General features: G+C 39.5%; 1 protein-coding gene across 1 annotated transcript in view; it reads right to left on the reverse strand.

The window, feature by feature from the left end:
- cdh2 (cadherin 2, type 1, N-cadherin (neuronal)) overlaps window positions 1-22,580 on the reverse strand; it is an 84,711-nt gene that overhangs the window by 23,242 nt on the left and 38,889 nt on the right. The window contains exons 3-5 of the mRNA XM_041803542.1: window positions 10,433-10,653; window positions 4,860-5,027; window positions 3,053-3,208 (exon numbers count right to left, since the gene is read on the reverse strand). Of these exons, the coding sequence (XP_041659476.1) occupies window positions 3,053-3,208; window positions 4,860-5,027; window positions 10,433-10,653 (545 nt within the window). The remainder of the gene's footprint in view (window positions 1-3,052; window positions 3,209-4,859; window positions 5,028-10,432; window positions 10,654-22,580) is intronic.

Raw genomic sequence — 22,580 nt, forward strand, 5'->3', positions numbered from 1 at the left:
CTGGACTGTAGATAAACACACGATCCTCAACTTGAAACAAACAACATATGAGGTAAAAAAAAACACAGTTCAATGTCACCCACTGATCTGCCAACACAACTAACTTCACTGACTATTAGGGGTGTTAGGGTTTTGATTCTAAACTGAATAGTTTATTCTGATCAACAAAATTCAAAATTACAATATGTACTTTTTTAGAAGGATTAATAATTTCTTAATTTGTTTACTTGACCTGGAAATAACTATGAACCTTGGTTTGAGTTGTCCTGGGGCTTCAAATCTCCAGCTTTCTTAGAACTTTTCATGTAATCAATAAGTCATAACAGTTTGTCATACCTACAGTTATTTTTTAAAAATTGTGCTGTACCCAAATATGACAAAAGACGCGTCTTAAAAGGACTGGAAGTGCTAAGAAAATAATCTATAAAAATCTCAATTGAAATGGATTATGACCTTCTCCTTTAAAGCAAAAAGTTAAATGTTATTCCAACTATCATCATTGAAATCCTTTAAAAGAGTAAACATTTGAAAACCCCATTTTTCCTACCAGCGTGTGACCAAGAGAGAAATTCAGTTTACATAAAGAACAAGTTTTTTTCCCACGACAAAATCAATCATGTGCAAAGCAAAGGGAGAAGCAAACGACTGGATTTAGTAAGATACCTGCTGGAGTCAACAACAACATAAGCCTTTTTAGCTGCATTTTTATGTTCCTCTCTTGAAACAGATACTCAGCACTGTTGCCTACACTGGGTCAGCACAGGTTCAGCTCTGTTTTTACGAAAACAACTCGGGTTTGCTGAATTTATATGCACTTCAAGCGTAACTCTCCTGCATACAAACAACTCCAAGGTTAGTGCTTCATACAGGATTTGAACTCTCTGATATATCTAAATTTTGATCCCACCAATCCATGCTCTTGATTTTTTTTCAGTTGTGAAGTATGTATGAATGATTGACAGGCTCTGATCTAGTATTCTTCAAATGTCTTGACATGATGTACCTCACGGTCTTATTTTAGTACAAAAAGATATGTTTTATAACCTTAGAAATAGTACAAAATTAACTTCAATATTACAATAGACACACAAACTTGCGATCTAAAACATCAGTATCATACTGAAGTGAATCAACGAGCTGCTCATTTAGTTCTCTTCCATTTACAGTCAAATGACAGCTTAAATTCAACCAGTATCCATTATCAGTGAGAGCATTTTGGCATAATTGTTCTCTGTTTCCATTATGGGACTTATTACAGACTCAAGAAAGTTCAGTGTATGATTCTTTTAAACTACATCTCTGCTTGATGTCGCCCAGTTTGTGTCAGAGCACATAAATTATCAAAAAGCTAAAAGCATTAAAAACTAAACTATATAATTTAAAGTCTATTCAAATGTAATGAGAAAACCTCTAATGAACAAAGCAGCTGTGAAGCAGCCAGGGGTTATCATAATACATCTAACACACTCAAAAACATCACGCTGAATCCTTTAAATTCTCAGACGGATCAGTCAGATTTCCAGGGAGACCCCAGTCTACTTTTTTGTCTGAGGAATCTGTACGGGCAACACATGACTCAGAAGCACATGCTGATCGGTAGGAACAAAAAGAACCCTTTTCTCCGGATGAATTCGAATGAAAGTAAATATTTTCAAGAATGAAAAATATCATGAACCAGGGGTCCTACACACTTTTAAAAATCAAATTTAAGAGTTTTTTATACCTTTTAAGACCTGAACTGAGAAAAATTAACACCACTGTATGTGTCGTAAACAGTCAAATATGAAATGCATGAGATTTTTTCAGTAAACCAGACCAGGGCTGATTTTTCTGATTTAATGAACTGTTTATAAAATGTTGAATTGTATTTGGTAATTTCTAAAAAAAATGTAACAATCAAAAAGAAGAATAATGCTGTTTTGTAAGGAAAAATATGTTAAAATACGGGTGGTGTACATGTTTTTTAAGTGGCCAACCTGGTAGCTCGGATGTTAGAGAATTGGACCGGTAATTTATAACACAATGTTTGATCACAGTAATCCAGATGAAATAAAAGAGGGCTCTGGGGGTCCTCTTTGAGGAAATGAATTCCCTGAACTCTGGAGAATAATTATGCCACAACTCGTGGAGGAAGATATTAAATCTCATATAAGGTTGGCTAGAGCAGTGGTTCCCAACCTTTGTTCCTTAGAGCCACCCCTACTTGTATCTAAGAAAAGATAAGCCCCCCCAGGACCCTCATGGAAAAAAATACAAATCAATTTTCATTGTTTTGACAAAATCCTAACATAATAGGCTTACACACAATTGATCCTTAAAAAAGATTTATGTATAAACCATTCATTACTACAATTATTACAACAACATATTAGGCCAACTCTAAAAGTTGTCCTACAAAATTTTCTGGAAAAAACTCAAAATAATTAAAAAGGCACCTGATTGGCAGCACCTGGGGGTACCAGAGGCTCAATACAAGAGTCAGTAGCAGCAGCAAAATAAGCTGACTGGCATCGGCAGAGAAGATCTGGCAAATTTTTCATGGGCGCAACCCACATACACAGCTCTGCTGCTCATCCCACAAATGCATGTTTCTTACAAATGTGGCACCACTTAAAAGGGTGATAAACAGGCTTTTCAGCAGTATAAGATTTATTACCAAGAAGCACTGTTACAACAAAGACATAATCTACCAAACACAAATTTCCTTACTTTTTGTGCTAAGTTTATTTCATTTTTAAAAAATTATGTACATCTTATTTTGACAAGGTCAGAGCAGACAGGGTCCTGCACCCCACCAAAAACTTTGGCGCCGCCCATAGGGAGTGCCGGAACCCTAGGTTGGGAACCATTGGGCTATAAGAATGGATAAGCACGTGTCTTAGTCAAAGACTCCTCTAAAATTTAAGACTTTTCACTGGTAAAGTTCAGTCTTTTAGCCTTTTTTAAGGCCTTAAATTCAAATGTACAATTCAAGACTAATTAAGACTCTTCAAGGATTTGCAGGAACCCTGATTTACAGCTTATCTAAAATAAAATCTTGTGTTTGACTTACATGGAAACTGGGTATGTGTTCTCGATCCAGAGGTTTGTTGACAGAAAGCTCTCCAGAGATTGGGTCGATGATGAAGATACCTGTGGGGGGCTGGTCAGCACCCGGGCCTGTGACACTGTATCTAAGGGAACGGTTCTTGTCGTGGTCTGAGCGGATCTGTGGGAGCAAAGATTTGTTAACAAAATTTAAAACAATGCAGAAAACATAAACAAATATTGTTTGATAACATTAAAAGGGATATTTCCTTAGAACCGAATGGCTTATGTATTAAAAGTTTAGGTGCAAATGGATGTACACTGATCCTCTTACTGTCAAACCTGTACGAATTTATGTGCAGCACGCAAAAGCAATAATAAAAGCACTGAAAAGCAGAAAATCTCCCAGAAAATCTGATTTAAAAAAAAAAGTTTGTTTTGCAAATACAGTGCTTAACAAATTTATTAGACCACCTATCATATTCGTCTCAGAGACCATCCAGCATCATGAAGTGCTTTGATGCGGACGCTTTCATTTTCAGTGAGCTCTCCATGTTTTACCATTTTGAACAGGAATGAGGAATTTCAAACTGAGTTCACCCAAATTTAAGCCGGCTCACTGGGCTTCTCTGAGAAGTCAGAAATTAATCAAGCATAACATTCAACCACTAAAACTCATTTTTCTGTTCAGGAATGCAAGTAAAGAACTATAATTTCACATATTAAACAAGAAATACTAATGTGCTTTACTATTTTTTCAGTTTTTTTTGTAAATCAGTAAATTTGAAAATTCATGGATAACATTAATAGTTATATTTTAGCATTAAAAATATCATTTGGGTTAAAGAGCTTCTACATATTGGTGTATTAACCATTGCAGAAACATAACAAAATGATTTTGGTAATTACCAATGCTGTTAATTTAGGGCAGCTGTGGCATAAACCTTACTTTGGTTAGGGTTAGGGTGGTCTAATAAATTTGTTAAGCACTGTATATATTGGAGGTAAACTTCCAGCATGTAGAATGACTTCTTAACCAATAATTCCAGCATCAGTCAGAGCACTAGATTAAAAATAGCCTGCTGTGTTAATACAACGGTACATATACAGAGTGCATGTGTCTGTAGAGTATTGAAGTCCTGTCTTGGCTCTGCTGTCTATTCTGCCTGCCATGTAAGCCGAGACTCTCTGTGCTTTCACCCTGAATCCATGCTGAGCAAACAGAGCATTTCCTCGTTCAGATATCATCCGCTAAAGCCCAGAAACATCCCTTCTAATATGGCCGGATTAAATATAATACATACAAATAGCATGTACAGGACTTAACACTGGCTAAGGAAGTCAGCTTAATATGCTGAAAAGGATCGAGTTCTTAGCTGTCCCCAGTATTGCTTGTCCTCTGTCAGCCACCCACACCCAGCCCTGACCACAGAATTGATGCAAATGAATCGAGCCCCGTGTGTCCTTGAGCCTAGATAAAAGAAGCGTAATATCTCAACAGCCCGGCTGAGGAGCAATCGAGATAGTGAGCACTTCAGATTTCTCTCTGCTTCTCAATAATGCCAGGTTACAATGAAACCAACCGCCCCCTGAAACAAAAGATAAATAATACAGCGGGAAAAAAAGAGCTCTGACCTTTAGCTAAGTGCTGTAAATACAAAACATTTTGTTGAAAGCCCCAGGCTCAAGGCTGCGACCCCCTGAGTGGGATCTAAGGGCAACGGGGACCTTTGAGGTTGTCATACCAGAAAAAATGCATTTTCCTTTGAGTCGTCAGAGTGCATGTGTGTCTGTGTGATCTCCACATGTATGTATTCGGGTGAGTTACATACCCGGACAAGCTCTTGCGGGAACGGGCCTCGTGAGTTCTCTGGGACGTTGATTGGGGGGATGACCCAGTCTCTCTTTCTGCGTTTGAGTTGGCTGTCCATATTTCGTGATGGAAATGTTATTTCCTTCAAATCCTTTGACATGACTGGAGGGGCAGCAGCTTCCTGGACCTGTGAAAAGGAAATCATTTAGTTCAGGTGCAATGTAGAGATCATATCTATGCAGAAAAATGTCTGTACATTTATAGCTAGCAGCACTGCCTTATGGGTAGCAATGTTGATCAGTTAGTGAGCCTTAATAAGGTTGTCAAAATATATGACATTCTTTTTGATTCACTGTGTTTTAAACCAACAAAATCTGTATTATAAGTGTTGTATTTAAGCTCAAAATTCTGGTATTGTGATAATCTTAGTCCACAGTAAAAAAAAATAATAGCTCGTATGTTGTAAACAATGAATGAAATAGTTTTTTTCCACCATCATATTATTGTTGATTAACCACTACCATGCTCAAACTCAAAGAGCAGTGTATATGGCTGTCCTGTGTTCGCCTTATGAATTTCCTCATTAGATGACAACATTATCTTTGTGAACAGGAAAAGAGAAGGCAGTATTCAATCCTGCAAGCCATGGTATGCTGATTCGAGACAGAAGATGAATGCTGTGATTCGTGGAAGCTCAGAGTTTTCAGAGAGCATGGCGCACCCTCATATACTGCTGCTGCAGTTTCTTTATCTTAAGGTGGTACTGTCCTCCCGTCTTCTTATATCCTCTCTCTTTCATCCTCTTAAAAAATAGTTGGAAAGTTTCCATGTCTTTTACAGTTGGCCCCTAATAACATTGTCAGACCAAACGTCTCCTCTTTTCCCCATATGCTTCTTGACTCATTCTGTTTTGGTGTTGGATCTCCTTTTTCTGGTTCTCATGTCATAATTTCCTGTAATTTATATGAAGGTCCAAACCCTTCAAAACATTCCTTTTACACTGGGCATGTACCAGACTGTAGCTCAGTTTGGTCCGGGCCAAGACTACCTCTTTAGCTAAGACCAAGGTCTGGCTGTTTGGTTCGGACCTTGGTCCATGGGAGATTTTAAACCCATCATTTAGGTGCGGATTGAACTGAAAAGTCTGAAAGTCCGGACCAAACCACATAGATGTGAAAGCACCCTTAAAGATGAAAGAGATATAGGTCTGTTGGTCCAGCCTAAAACTACACAAACTTATCAAACATGTCTCAATATTTACAGCCGATATATCAGTTGTAAACGTTGGCAGTAATTTTCACATCTACCCACACATAAATTTAACTTATTGGCCAATATTTGTTAATACCAATATCATGCCGATAATATCATGCATCTCTACTAGTAGTGCATCCTACCTGCATGGGATTGGTTTTTCTGTGTACACAGATATATTTTTATGTGTTGATGTATTGAGATCAAGGGTGGAAAGGGTGCCCAGCAGAAAAAAAAAAAACAAGAAACACTGGCTTAGCATGTTGGACATAGATTTGTATACCAGTTAGCTGAGCACCAGCTTCCAAGCACATTCACTGTAAGCATGTTGACCATCTCAAACTAGCATTATACAGCCTCAAATATCAGAAAGCATGGCTTCTAAGTGTATTCATCCTAAAGGAATTGAATCCTGAATCCTGATCATACAACCTCTAAGATATAGTCAACAGTGATAGATGCCAACGTATGCACTGAAGTGACACCTCATTGCATAGAATGGTATTTCGGGCTGAACAATGACCCTTCACTTTTGGTTGAACAGGAAATTGAAGAGGTGATAAGAGGAAACAGGCTGCTATTTTTTCCAAAACCCAATAAGCTCTGCCAAATGTCATTTACACCCCATTTAAAAAGTGTGTTCAATCAAACTGTCCATTCTTTCAAGATGTGCTTTGTAGCTTAAAATATCTACAGTGCAGCATGTGATGATATGCCATGAAGTGCTTTGGTGTGGCTACAGCAGCAGCCTCACAACACCAGCACCGCTTTGCTTTAAATGGCAGGCCTCTTCTTATGTCCTGATAGAATGCACCTACACAGACAGACCAGCTTCCATAATGGATCTGCCATCCTCCCTCTGCTGTAATGAATGAGATTTGAAACAAAGGAGGATGGTACCTGCAAGCCAGACACTAAACACACAGATGGCTCAAATTGCCTCTGCTGCTCCAGAGACTGAGGAGACTGAAGTAGTGCCAGAGAAAGTTAAAATAACCTTGAACAAAACAAGGTGGGAAGGAAAACAGAAAAACAATATGTAAAATCTGTCAATGTCAATGAATGATAGCTGGGATTTCAACCACACCGTCACTTCCTTGAAGTGTCTTCCCTAGTGGTGCCTGAAATCATCTGAATGTTGATTTGTTGCAAAGACCCAAACACAACAACAAAGTATTCGATGCAAATAGAAATTAATTACCACTTTAACACCTTAAAACGTGACCCACATCCCACACTCCCCCTCTTCTAACATCTGGGGAGCTGTCGCAGAGATTCCACTAATCATGTTTGAAATCCGATTATTCTGCTTTCACACATTGGATATTCAGAGAGGCATGCAGACAGATAGTAAAGAGCATGCTTCAGAAATATCTATTACCCTATTAAAATGGGTCTGAGTGAAAGCAGTAATTATTAGCAACTTGTGTCTGGAATGATGAATGGCACGGTGGGTTTGTTCAGCCAAACACACATCTATCTCTGATGCACTGGGGGTCTGCACCTATCTATACCCTGTGAGTCTCCCTTTGTCTTTAGAGTCCAAGGAAATGTGAGGCTGAGCGATGGCCTGACTGTGGGTGTGTGGAAAAGATTAGGCATGTGTAGAAAAAACATTTCCTCGTTGAAGCATATAAATGTTTTCTCCTCACGGACTGCAGCTGAGCTGAGGTTCTAACAGAGGTGGAGATAGTGAGAGAGGACACTCTCATGTTAATGAGGATATTGTTTGGTTGTCATTGATTAAAATGTTTCCCCAAGGCTGCCGCATTCATGGACTAATAAAAAAATGTAATCGCTGATGTGATTAAGAGATGCGTGATGATTCATGACAATAATTATGCTGTGAGGAAGACAACCGCTCATGACCTCTTAAACGTGCGAGATACGGGAAAGTCAATCCCTGATTTCATTACAGACGAATCAGGGCAAACCCGAGAGCTCTCTGCAGATACCGATCAGAGTACAGCTGCTCGTGATACAGCTGATTATTTGTAAACACATGTCTTGCCAATATGGGGCTCTGACTTTTAGTTAAAAACTTTTAGAAACCTCTTGTGACTTGTTTACCTGCATGGGGAAACTGCATTTGCCTTTGACCAAGTGACAACAGTGACTGATGGTATCATTAAAATCACATACCTGCTGCACTTCCTATAGTTAATGAGTGTCAGTGGGTAACGATGGTGTTTTCAAAGCCATGAAATCATTACAGGCTACACATTTAATTTCTGCCTAGCGGACCACTTAGCCCGCCGTACCTACACATAACTGTCAGTATTAACTTTTAATACACACACCCTAAAATACGACCCTGACTACTGAGATGGTCTTGTGTGCTGCACATTTAAAAACGGCCACTCATGACCATTTGCTGGAGTTTACTCCAGAGATAGAAGAAATTGAACAGTGATATTTGTAAAACAAACATGTTATTAGGGCCCAGACAATGACCCTATTGTATCTGTAGGCATTATTTTTCACTTTCACATGCTCGAAAACTAAACAAACTTAAAAAAAAATTGTCCCCCAGTGGAATTTTTTGTATTTGAGTGGAATCATGCAAGTCTATCAAGCAGAAGCCCCACAGGGGCTCCAAACGTGAGATACAGTACTGAGTAAGAGATAAATGCATGAAAAGCAACAGACATACACAGTGCTTAACAAATTTATTAGACCACCTGTCATATTTGTCTCAAAGACCATCCAGCATCATGAAGTGCTTTGATGCGGACGCTTTCATTTTCAGTGAGCTCTCCACGTTTTACCATTTTAAACAGGAATGAGGGATTTCAAACTGAATTCACCCAGCTCACTGGGCTTCTCTGAGAAGTCAGAAATTAATCAAGCATAACATTCAACCACTAAAACTCATTTTTCTGTTCAGGAATGCAAGTAAATAACTTTAATTTCACATATTAAACAAGAAATAATAATGTGCTTTACTATCTTTCTAGTTTTTTAAATAAATCAGTACATTTGAAAATTCATGGATAACAATAATAATTATATTTTTTGCATTAAATATGTCATTTGGGTTAAAGAGCTTCTACATATTGGTGTATTAACCATTACAGAAACATACAAAAATGATTTTGGTAATTACCAATGCTGTTAATTTAGGGCAGCTGTGGCATAAACTTTACTTTGGTTAGGGTTAGGGTGGTCTAATAAATTTGTTAAGCACTGTATATCATAACTAAACAAAAAAAGTTTCTTGGGGCCATCCGCTAAAATGTACAGGAAGCACACTACAAACAGATGAAGGTCAAATTTTGGCATTTTTGGCCAATTCACAAGTTGTGTATTTTAACAATATAAAACAATAACAATATTATTTCTCATTTTACATAATAGATAACAATCCCCGGAGGATTGACATGCATTTTGTGCTCTGCTGCTGCTGCTGTTGCACACAGCACAGGTTGCTTACACCTAAATATTCTCATGTAGCTGTGGTCGGAACACACCCTGAGATGCACCAGGTGCAAAGGCACATCAGTGCTGCTTGCAGCCCTAGTTGCATTTAGAGTTTTCCATTAAGACACCATAGGTGAATTATCTGAGGTTTTGCAGCATTAATTATTTACTAAAGAACTGTAATGATCATTTTTAACACTACAGGGTGGAAAATAGCACACAGAGTTAGACATATGTGTTAGCATCAGTTCTGTTAGATTAAAGCCACAGATATGATCTAATTGAGCAGGATCACATAATCCCTTAAACCCGCTACAATAACACCGCCTTTAGAGCTTCTTTTCATTTCCTGGTTATGAGGCAGACAGATAGGACATGTGCACTGCTTTCTTTCTGTGCAATCCCTCTGATCGTCAGCCAAGCACAATGTTGACATATGAGCACATGGTCATTCTAACTAATTGCAGATGACTGCACAACACGTCCAGTGGAACGGTTGGAGCGGTGCTCCACAGCTCAGACAGATGCTTCCTGTCTTCCAGAGCACTGAAAGAGGTGCGTCCCCTTTTGGATGATAAGGCAATAACCTCACAATGACAAGGCATGCTCGCTGAAATCAACTTTATGAGGAGCTATTTTGCATCTGCTCTTGCTACCCGCTGACCGTGTTGAGTATATGTTTGTGCTGCTAGTAAATTGACACATTAAGTTTTAATTAGCAAGCATCCATCCAGTCTCTCGGAACACCTGCTACAATTTAGGGAGCTAGTCATCTGTGAATGTGCAGTGTGCCTAATAAGTGTAAGTTATTTGAGGCAAGGGAAGAATTGATCGTTCCACCTTTCTATAGCAGCAACATCAGTCAGACAACCGAGAAACTAGCTGGAAATGTTATAAAGGTGGTTCAGGTTTATTTACCTGCTGGCTGGAGCTTGTGGAGGGCATCAGCCTGACTTGAGTCACCCATTGCTGCTGAGTGGCAGTGTCGCTGGCCTTGATCAACAGCGGTGACAAAGGGAGTGTAGAGTGCTGAATACTCCTGGCAGCGTAAACCACTCCATCAACTTCTATCCGAAAGTCTGATGGGTTACTGCATTCAAACTGCACCAGACCGCCTCGCCCACAGTCAACAAACCTCACTGCAAGAGACGGAAACAGATAAATTAAGGTTAGAAAAAAAAGCAGCCAAACAATAAGAGAAAAAACAAGAAAATAAACTAGAGGTGGAAGACAGACAGACACGCATACAGACAGACAGAAGGTCCACAAAGGTTTTCTGATTCTCCTTCGCGCTCATACATTATTCACTTCAAGCTGTGCCCCAAAGGTATTGCTCAAAACAGGTGCAGTGGAGGAGAGAGTTGGAGGGAGAGAAAACTAGAGAAAAAAGGGAAGGGAGCCCCTTAAGGGCTATTAAAGAAAAAAGAAAAAGCCCAAAGCATTACCTTAAAACCAGATGTGTAAATTACACTGTCTAAATGCCACAGTGTGTTTGCTCTAAGAAGAGTATATACAGCCTAGCTCAAACATATTTAATTCTGCAGGAGAAGTCTTATTTTCTTTCCAGCTCAGGCCATCTCATGCTAGCTTTGTCCTCCATGACATACAGGGATGCCTTTCGTGGATGACTACCGATCCTCTGCTTCTCAAGAGACAGAAGTAAGCGCGTGTGATGTTTATTTCATCAGCATGCTCACACAGAAAACACTACCGTGCACGCATACGTAGGCTGCAGACAGGTGGCTCATGGGGGCCCGGGTCCCACTCGTGCCTCAGTGGCAGTGGTACAACACCAGTTCATGTTACAAGTGAGTGACAGGACAGCAGAGCCTATGTAGCTCACACAAACACAAACCATAGAGCTTCACTGAGTGATTCTTTTGTGTAGCTATGTTTCCCTTGCAGCCCCCACCCCACCCCCTTGTGTTTATAGCACATAAAGTAGCATAAAGGAAAAGATAAAAATTCCTCCCGGCCACTGAGATCACAACGTTACCTTATATTGTTTGTGTGGAGGCTGCGCTGGTGCCACTGTGAATTATTAAAGGAGATGTGGAATTACTTAACAAAAGCCTTGAAGCAGGGTGCCTAATCTTCCTTTGTGCTGCTACCTTAGGGACCCAGCAGTGTCTTCAGAGTACCATCTGCACTCTCAGTGCTTGAGTTCCTTTTGGCTTGGGGAGAAGATGCAGACAATTCATTCAGGGTCCAAAGGAACTCATAACTTTAACCGCCAGGCTTAATTTAATAGTATCACCAAAACACATGCAATCAATTGTTGTGAAGTGCACCACACCCTACTACTTAATCTCTCTCTAGTGGGGACAGGAGTGAATTGAACACTTTTCTTGTTGCTTGTAACAGCAGATGTTTTCAGGTAGATGCCCTTGGTCCCAGCGCTGACAAAGATGAACACATTTTCCTGGTGAGCAACTAAAGAAGAATGGCTGAAAGCAATGCAGCAGTGGGAAAGGGAAGAGAAATCTCCCTTTTAGAAGCAGCACTATTATTTAAAAGTGAATGTGAGAACATCTTATACAATCTGAGGTGGTCTATGGGAAGCTGGCAAACTAACATGCTGGGTAATCAAAATACATTCACCCTGTTGAATAAATTTGCAAACTCTACTATATCAAATCACAAACAGGGAGAAACATTCAACTGCAAGCACCATGTGCCGCATCCTACTGCTGAAAGATTCAAACACTGACAAAACAGGACAAACGCTTCTTTTAACCTGAAGAACTGCAATTCATCTAAATGTTGTGCAACAGCTCTCAAGGTGAAGCAGCATTACAGGAGTGCCAGCAGTTCCAATAATGAAGACAGAAGATGACAAGATCTTTTCCTCTGTACTGAAATGCACTTCATATTGACCATCCCCTTCCCAGCTGCCTTTGTTAAATTACCCTTGACCAATTAGTTTTTTTCTCTCTTTGAACCTGGCAAAGCTAACATCAGATAGATGACCTTCTCTCTGTGGAGGCTTTGCCTTAAAGCCAGCAGCCTGTAAACTCAAAGCCTCCAGGCAATCACCAGCCAGCCCAAGTCAGCAGATACTCTGACAGAGAGAGAATACAGAGTAAGTGTCTGTCAAAAAAAAATCTCACAATGCAGCAGAAGACGCTGCATGGGCTTTCAAAATTCACTTGAAGGTTGGTAAGGTCTCTCTTAAACTTTTCTATCTGAGATGTACTTTAAAATGTTAGTCATTCAGGGAATAAAAGTGCAGAGCTGGTATGACTACAGACAATTTTCTGTAAGGGTTCGATAACTGAACAGTCATTTAGGGATTTCCTAAACAGACTTTAGTCTCTGATAGGAACTCTCTCTCTAGCAAAAACCAGGACCAGTTTTAGCCACTTCAACAAAAGTTAAAGAGCTTGGTTTTATTGGTAGTTGTTAGGACAAAAGCAGCGATTTTAAGGACAAGGGATGCACAATATTGGATTTTTGATCGCATCTGATATGCCAATATTTACAGACTCATTTTAGCCAATACAATATTGAAACTGTTATACGAGTAGTTCAGACCTAAAACTCAACTCCTTTACGGATGAACAAAGAAAAGACATCAGCTGACAAGACTGTTGGTCTAAAACTCCACAAATGTATTTGGACATACAGCTGATGTTTACAGCCTATAAATTGGCAGAGATTTTTCAGATCTACTGATAGAGATTATTCTCTTTTTTTGGCACTGGTAAGGTTTTTGTCTGATACTGGTGCTCAAAGTATCCTTTTTAGATGGTGCTGGTGCCTAAACAGTGCCTGACTCTATACTTTTGAAAGAAAAAAAAAGTGAGTTGAAATTGGACAGGAGAGTAAAAGCAGTCCGAGAATTGTGTATGATATGCAGCGATATCCTTAAAAGTGCCAGTAAAACATGGTAAAAGAAAAGGAAAGCAGCTTACCTTCTCAAGCTAAATTAATAAACTGCCTTGGGAATCTTTACAACCATGTGTGATTACTTTGACTATACAACAACTTAAGAAACTTGTACACGTTTGCATGGGTGTTTTTTAATGCTATCTCTTATTAAAATAACCGATGTGATGGTAATACAATTTTGAACCACACAGATATCATAATGCTTCAAAAACTGGACAACCTCTTAGAGAGCTAACATTTTTCCAGTGTTTCTGGTACTTTCTAACTGTACCTTAATTTCATATGTATGTATTTTGGATAATGTGATGTATAAATGACTAATAACAAGTGCAAAAACATTTGGATTTGCTACAACAGATTGCTTATTCATACAGCTGAAATGTAAGCTGCAAAAACATACATTTTGACATGTTTAAGTGTACTTTAGTTGTTTTTAAATGATGCAGAGAGGCATGTCCAGGTGTGTTGTGAGTTTGAACAATCATGCATTATTGCTACAACTAGCCTATAAATCAAATAAAGATACTACAAAAGGGTGATTTTGCATGGACATCAACAAAATGTGCCTAGGGCAAAATACATTTATAAATCACTTAGTGGTGTAAAGATAATCCGATATGGATCGGTTAACCTATCTTGACGCCAGCGGTCCGAGTGCATCGGTCCACGGAGACCTGGATCAGTAATGCGGCACAAACCGGTCTTTGGACCGGTTTTAACATTGTAGATCGGTTAATTGAGGCTCTTCTGCTAGTCTTCATAGCCCCTCCTGCTATGCTCTGGCTCAGCATCTGTTATCTCGCACAACCCGCGGTGACCTTTTACCTTTCAAGGGGAGTTCCTTTCGCTGTCGGTGCTCTCTAGGTAGCTGGATGTGCTTCACTGGTTGTCACCTAAATGTCTTTCAGTTACAGTTCTGCACCTCAGGAAGAAGTCATGTGAATTTCATATGAAGGAAGGATAACTTTTGAAATGTCTGCCCATCTGGACGCTTTGGAGAAAAGTGATTAAGAACTACAGCAGCTCATAAATCTCACCTGTTGAGACGGCAGAGCTAAAGTTTAGCTAAGATGCTAACGCTAAATGCAGCACAAACAGACCCGAACATAAACACTTTTCTGAGTTAAAACTCGGAGATGTCTTCAGTTATCACGACAGCCCCTCTATTCAAGGGGTTTACAACCATAACGTTGTTGGGAGTGATTGATTTGGTGACATAATCAATACATCTGAGCCCACTGATATGATTTTAACAGAAAGGACTTCACTGAGCTGGAGATCAGCTGTTCTTCAGTGTATTAATTCAAGAATCAAAACAATCAATAACGGTCAGATACACAGAGAAAGGAAATAACCATGTTTTTTGACCTGTAGACTGAATACTCACATGAGGAATTGTGAAAGGAAAAATGTATATAAAGCTGTTTTAATTTGACTGTTTTCAATATTATTTTAACCCCCTTGTTCTCCTGCACTAGCAGACACACAGCACTCTGTCTATCCAAATCTCCTTGTGACTTTAAATACATTTTAATATGTGCTTCTTGGGAAAATTTGATATTTAGCCTAGTTTGTACTGTTACTGGGATTAATAATGATAAGGAAGTTACAAGTACAGAAGGACAAATGTACCAGTAAAAACTCATTTTAATATTTATCATCCAATTTAATGTCAAAGTAAGACACCTGGGCACCTGGGTGTGATGAAAACTTTCTTAAACATAATTTCTGAATGTTAGCACAGGAGGCCTGGTATATAGCTTGATTTATAAATAAGATCAAAAGATCAAATAAACTTAGATTGTTATGAAATTATCTTGTTTTTCCCTTTTTGCAAATTTTTGTTAAAGCAAAAATTTATTTTGATTCAATAATCAGATTGTACCAGATCAAATCAGACCGAACCGAATCATTCTGTATTTTAATGAACTGCCAGTGAATCGAATCTTAGTCTGTGAATCGAGATTTGAATCGAATTGTCTTGAGAAGGAGAGATTCACACCCCTAAAATCACTGTTCCAGATCAAACAAAAAATGTATATATTAACAAAACTAGGAATTGTACAAATGAGTTGAAGCTGAAAAAAGATGTGTGCAGGTACAAATTTGCGCATAGTGCTAAAGATGAAATGAACAAGTTTTATTCTCACTGAGTGAAAGTCTAGAAGTTCCTACTTCAGCCTGTTCCACTTCACTTAATTGTGTTTAGAGGCTTTCACTCAGCACTTGGTCAATAAAAAGTAAAAGAAAAACAATAATGTAACACATGCTTGTCTGACCTTAGAGTACTTTACAGACATTAGTGTCTGTCTAACTTTGCTTATTGGATCCAATCTCTAGAGCAATTTCTTGCTCAACACTCACCTCTCCTCACTACTTTAAATCATCACTAAATGCCTTAAAGCTGCTGTCCATATGTTTCCATTTTCTGTCTTTCCGACACTTTTGGCCATATATTTTTGTGAACATGTGTAGCAATGCACTTGACAGCAGCAGTCCTCTGCCAGTTATTTTATCCCAAGCCTCTTGTCGAGCTGTGCTCCAGCTCTTTAACTCAGTCTGAAATTTGGCCATCAGGACACCTCTGAGAGGCTCTTCAACAGTCAGCCCCCACGGCAATCACTGCACAAACTCCCAGCAGGCACGACCATTTCCAATGATAATGAATGAGAGTGTCCGGCGTGTGTCTCTTCATTTATCAGAAACACTCTGGTGGCTTAGAAAAGCACAGAAATGTGTAGTGTGGCACCGCTTAAACCCCTGCTTCTGCAGCTTATCTTTATCTAGATATATTGGCTCCCCAAGGGACAGGGCTCAGAGAGGTCTTGGCTGCCCCACCCTATCAGACATGTCGTCATGGCCACAACGATAAAGGCCTATGGTTTGGATAGAAATGCCGATGCAGCACAGGGGGGACTGGGGGTTGGGGGTTAAAAAAAGGAGGGGGAGGTAGGGAGAGAGGGAGGGGGTGAGAGAAACGGGCCTGTCAGCAGAAAGGCCTGTCCAACTAATGCCCTGCACTGGGGCCCAAAATTACCTCCGACTCAATGATCCTATTCACAGCTTAGATGCCCCCCCGCACTGACAAGCAACACAAAAAACCCAGCTAACCTCTCCGTAGAGCCAGAGTGCCTCTCTATTGTGTGCTCCGTCACGTGAGAACTCTAACTCAGACAGACACAAATAGTTAGAGAGAGACAGGGAGAGGCAGAGGGAGATACATTTAATTTGGAACGGGGAATGTGGACTACACGGAAGCAAAAGAAAATGTTCCACGATCTCAGCTTTTTCATGCCTGCCTGCCAAAATCACCGGCTGCAAGTGAGCAGAGCTGAGAGAGCCTCTAATGTGCTGTAAATGTGACAAGCCTGAAACCTCTCATGTGAGATCATCCCAATACACCATCACTCATTTCTGGGAAGTGAGGTCACTGACAGTTGAGAAATACTCAGCATAGGTGTTTCATCAGGAGCTGTGGATAAATGCAGACCCAGGCAAATACCCCAGTGGCAATCCCTCTACACACAAACTCACACATCCCGGGCAAATGCTACGACACCCCTGACAAAATGCATTATTCACAAATGAATGTGACCAGGTTTAGTAGAGTGGCCTGCGCTGGCAATGAGACAATGCAATATGAAGCAGAGGCTCCAGCTGAATGTGCTGCATGAGACATCCATGCCAACGCCGCTGTTCATAAGATCCTGTTAAGCCCCAGTGGAGCTCACACTCGGGTACCTCAATTCAAACTGCTGTGATATGAAATTCTAATCTAGTCCAAAACATTGGAGAACATGCCAAATTAAGGACAACGTTCTCGAACAGTGTTCAGACTTTGTGCCAGACCACAAAAATATCTTTCACAGCAGATTCTGTAATTGCTCAATTACTGCACAAACTGCTAAAAGCACAATACGCTAATGCATCCTAGACTAAGATGGTTGCTTTCAGTATGCAATTGGGCATCCATATTTTTTTGTCTTCATGGATGGAATTTTTATATTATGAATGCAGATTCTACAGCTTAAAGGCTGGTGGAGAGCAATTACCATTGTGCAGCTCATTACATCCCAGGCTTTACTATTATAGCCTTCATGTGGAGATGCTAACAATGTAAGAGTTTTTTCTCAAAGTCTTTAAATGGAAAGGAATTGTTGAATTGCTCTCTAATTTGTGTAACCAATAAATATGCGTCCAATTTTTGCCCAAATTTATTATCTGTATATATTCTAACTAGGTCAAGGTTAATCGTGATTTACTAAGATCCACAATTAGTCACATGCTTTATTGTCCCTTTCATTACACTTTGGTTAAGCCAATGCAGTGTCTCCCTGCAGCCCTAGTAAGGTAAAATAAGCCCACCACTGCTCCTTAATGTCTGATTTCCGTTTAAAAGACTCAACAAGACATCAGAGGAAAAGTCTAGGGCTGAAACAATTCCTCGAGTTATTACAGTCACTCCATTACAAAAATTCCTCAGGGTAAAATATCTGCCTTGAGGCTTCATTTAAACCAGACTGTATCCATACATGCCCAGTATGGACATCACACTTTGCGTGGCACGTCATGGTCATTTGTGCGGCACAATACACTTGCTTTTGCGGTTATTATATGTGTTGCAGAGATGATGGGAGGCGTAAAAATCATGAAGAAAGAGAGAGAAGATGATACAGTGGTGTTGCGTCTTTTACTCATCCACTGTCAGCAGCATTATAACAATTATGGCATTATACTAACATAGTGGTGCAGTGTCATAATGAAAGATTTAGAAAACAGAGAAAATGTTTTACATAGAGTTAAGAGATTGCACAGTTTACGCATTGCCTGCAGGACTCGTTGATATGAGACAGCAGTCAGTTTGTGTCTGAAGACTGCACAGGATTTTCTTTACTTCACAGATTTACCCACGAGTTATACAAAGCGTCAACAGGCTTCATGAGAAAAGTCCCATTTTGGTGTTTTCTGTCTGTTTCTCTCTCCCTTTCACATGTACATAATTGAGATTAGCTTATCTCACACAAGCTCTCATCAGCTGACGGCCAGCTGATAAGCACACAGTTGGCTAATTACTCTCATGCTGCTCCCTCTGCAATCTGCTCTTGTAACCCTCCTCCATCCCAGCTCCTCTTCTATGCCATCTTTAATGTCATTTTGTTGTTGCTGATGCCGACTCTGCTCTGCTCTGGGATTTTTCTGCTTATCCCCCTGCTTCAGGCTTTCCTGATCAGCGTAGGAAGAGCAGGAACATGTGCAGTTCCTGCGTGAGGCTTTCCACATAGACTCCTGGAAGGGCAGCAACACCGTCAAATATGAAGAACAGCTTTAGTGCTAATTATTGACTGCTAATCAAGATATATTATAGCCACAAATCGTGTGTGTTTCTTCACAATGTGTAACTGACTGAATTATATCTTTGAAATTCATCACCATCAAGTCTTGGTTAAAGCTTGTTTTTCAAAAGGGTTAGGGATCCAAGCATTAAAGAAGACTACATATTGATAATAGATACCAATCAAATAAAAATGGTACTGCCACCAACAGTGACTGAGAAAAAGTCTTATTTGATAGTTGATCTATCCACAAACAAAACATGAGGTTGAAATATTTGCCCTTTAAAAATAGATCACAAACCTTTCTGTAGATCTAAAAGTACAGCCCTCAGGAATCATTAGATCACTGTGTGAATGACAGAATTTTATTTCTTGCTAGAATGAGAAATATTACACTCATACATAAAAAGCTTGATGTTGAAATGGTTTTCATGATTTAAGTGCCCTTTACACAAAACAAAGGTAACGTGGTGGATGAATGGAGCTTAAAAATAAACTTCACTAAAGAAAAATGCATTAGCCCTCAAATATATCCTGGTAGAGGATCACCAAACCCCAATTTGGGCAATGTTTTATGAAGTTATTAACTTTACTAGAATTTAAAATGGTTTTATTTCATCAGGACTTAAATACACATTTTAAAACATACTTTTGTAAGAGAACCTGTTTCATATGCAATAATGGCCGATTTAAATAAAACAAGTCATAGGTCATTTAAGAGCCCATTTCTTAATTTTCTAGTGTCAATGCTCTTGAATAATTATTTCCTTTTCAATTCATGACAAATTCCTTTTTATGAGTGGTCTAGTTCACATATAATCTTCCATCTATCTATAAAAGCAGGAGTGAATTCAAACAGAGGGTCAACTACCTATAGAATAAGACAGTAGCCAAATTAGCACAAAAATAATACACATTTTTCTCCTGACTCGCAGTTATTAATTTGCTGTTATTGCTTTTATGTATATTTGGCGGTGTGGCTGTCCTGGGATGAGCAGTAACAGCACATTTCTGATCTTCCTGTCTCTACAAGGAGAGCCTGAGGCAAGAAAAGACAAGCAACAATAAACGCAGTGCAGGCATTACTGACAACAGAATGGCATTTGTTAAGTCAGATATGGCATAAAGGAGGAGCTGGAGTGGAGGAGGTCTGCAAAAAGCAGCTTGCAAAGGGAGCAGAAAAGCCTAGATAGGCTAGAGCAGATTAAATAGACAGCATGAGTGCAAATAGCCAATAGCGTGCTTAGAGCAAATCAGTCAGCTGATGAGGGCTTACCTAAGATCTCAATAGCAATACCTGACTCTGTGGCCTGCCGTAACTAATGCTATATGCTTGATATGCAAGATAGTGAACTTTGGAATGTGATAAACAGGTTGATTAATCACAGCTACAGAAATCCTGAGATTTATTGCGACTGGATATTTCAATCATTTGGCAGACATTATTCTAACAGATTATTTAGACGCTACAATTACTTCTGTAAACAATTTAGTCATAAATCTTGTATTGTAAAAGCATAATCCATCATGTTTTCATTAACTCACCAGTGCTTTCACAAGGACAGTCACTGTCCACAGCTATTGTTGCTGCCAAATCAAGACATTTCTAAAAACCTATTTATTTAAAGAGATACAGTATAGGAATGAGACAAAGGTTTATTTCTGTTTTCAGAAAACAGGGTATTCTTCACAGAAAGTAAACTGTTTGTAGCTAGAGCTTGGATCTGGGAAGGATGATACTGCCTTTTGCCAGACTAAGCCCTTGAAGGCGTTTTACTAATGCACTGCACTTCAAACGCGCAAAGCGTTCCATGCATTTATAGCTGCGCCTAAAATATGTAAGGGATTTGCATGAAAAAAACAAGCAATGTTTGTACTCTGTTCAGTGTCTCTAGCAATTAACAAAACTAAAGAGGAGTTGCATCAGAGCAGAGACACACTGAACAAGCAGCTGGCTCATTTTCTAAGCTTGATTTCAGTGACCATTCCCCCAACATTTTGTTGTGTAGTTTATGCATATTGTTTGAGCTATTTCTCCTTGACTAAAACTGCTGCCTCGATTAGAGAATTATGAGGAGGCCCTCAAAAAACATAATGATACTACCTCTCTTTATCACACACGCCCACATTGGTATACACAGGGAAATTTAAGTAGCAAGGATGTCTGAGCTGCTGCAGCGATATGAGCTCCCTCAATCTCAAACACATGGATTTTTTAGCTCCCTTGATCTAGCAAACTGGCCCTTAGGAGAGGAAAGCTATTTTTATTCATTTTGACGTGTTCTTTTTTTTTTCTTTTTACACTTGCTTTTATTTTGCATTTGCAAATGGCCGTTTGTTCTCCTGGGTAACAGCAACCAAGTTTGACAACCATTGTGTTCAAAAAGGGACAATTACAAGGTAAGCAGACCCCCCACCAGGCCAAGAGTCACCTCCATTTTCTTCAGAGTGCCAAATGCTTTTTTTCTGTTCATGTGCGGTACAAATTCTCTCTGTTGTGTCCCAGCTATGATCAGCCTGGAGATCTTGCTATTACCCTTTCTACTGACTGTCCCATGTCTTCACCTCGCTGCAAGCTTAGAAGACACCTGCTGAGTTCTGACTGAGTGAAATCCAAACGTCCCCCACTCTTTTGATCATCCTAAACTGACATTATTCCAGAGGCAGAACAGGTTTCACTGCAAAGAAAAAATAAAGTGTGATGACATTCAGGCTCTTTTGAATAGGTAATATTTGGCCTTTGAAAAACAGAAATCTCAGCTGGTTAGTAGTGAAGCAGAAGTGCAGGAGGAATATCACAATTATTCACAGGCCTTTGTTGGGTAAATTAAATGATTGTGTGTTTTTCCAGTACAATGACAGGCGAGCATTGTGTGGATTACTGTGTCACTGGAGCCAAGAGCTGATAAGGCTAAGCTACATCCTTCTGCAGTTATCAGCGCATAGCTACTGGGATTTTGTTCTGTGAGTTATAGACGAGAGGCATGATACAGAGGCTTTAGTCGGGTGACCACATTACCAGAATGTCAAACTAATGCTTTATGACATCTTTTAGAAGAGCTCTGCAACCCCTGAGAATGCTTAAAGGTGAAGATCATTATGGAAAGCATCACATTAAATTGCTGATAAATACATCAAACAAATAAAATGAGAAGCTGATAGCTTTATAGGTTTGCAGACTTCGTTTTCCAGTACGCCTTTACTCTTTTAAGCTCAAAGGAGGTTTTTTGATCCTTTCTGAAGAAAGAAACCTATAATTACTGCGGATTATAATGAAGCTAAGTGTTAGGTGAGTGTGATCTTATAATAACAATGCAGGCTGCTGTCTCTAAATCTCAAAGCTTAAAGTCGTCAACACCCAGAGTAAACTCCAGCTCATTAAATACAGTGTTGAACTTGGTGACCATAACAGTTTTTCTCTGACCCCCTTCTTATGCAAGGTGACTTTTTTTTTAATTGCATTTCATGCCTTAATTCAACATATAGCTGCAGGCGAAGGTGACCTTGTTTAGTCTACTAATGCTTTAATGATTAATGAAAGGAAGGGGCGGCGAACAAAAGCAGGTAGTAATAAAGTAAACCAATCTGTGTCAGTTTGGAGGCCAAAAGCACGTTGAGACACAGAGATGTCTTTGTAGAAATCTGACTGTGGATAATAATCCATTTAAGGTGTCCACATGCATCACTTTTTATTGTTTCTGTTTTACACAGGTCACTCTCTGGCAGCAGTAATACACATTTTAAGGGGATGCTTGGCTGCTCCGTACATCCATCACTGCTGTGCCATAGTGCCGCTACAGTGCTGCATCTCAGGTATTTTCAGCTGGACAGAAAGTTGACTC

Source organism: Cheilinus undulatus, linkage group 13 (assembly GCF_018320785.1).
Source record: "Cheilinus undulatus linkage group 13, ASM1832078v1, whole genome shotgun sequence".
Lineage (NCBI taxonomy): Eukaryota > Metazoa > Chordata > Actinopteri > Labriformes > Labridae > Cheilinus > Cheilinus undulatus.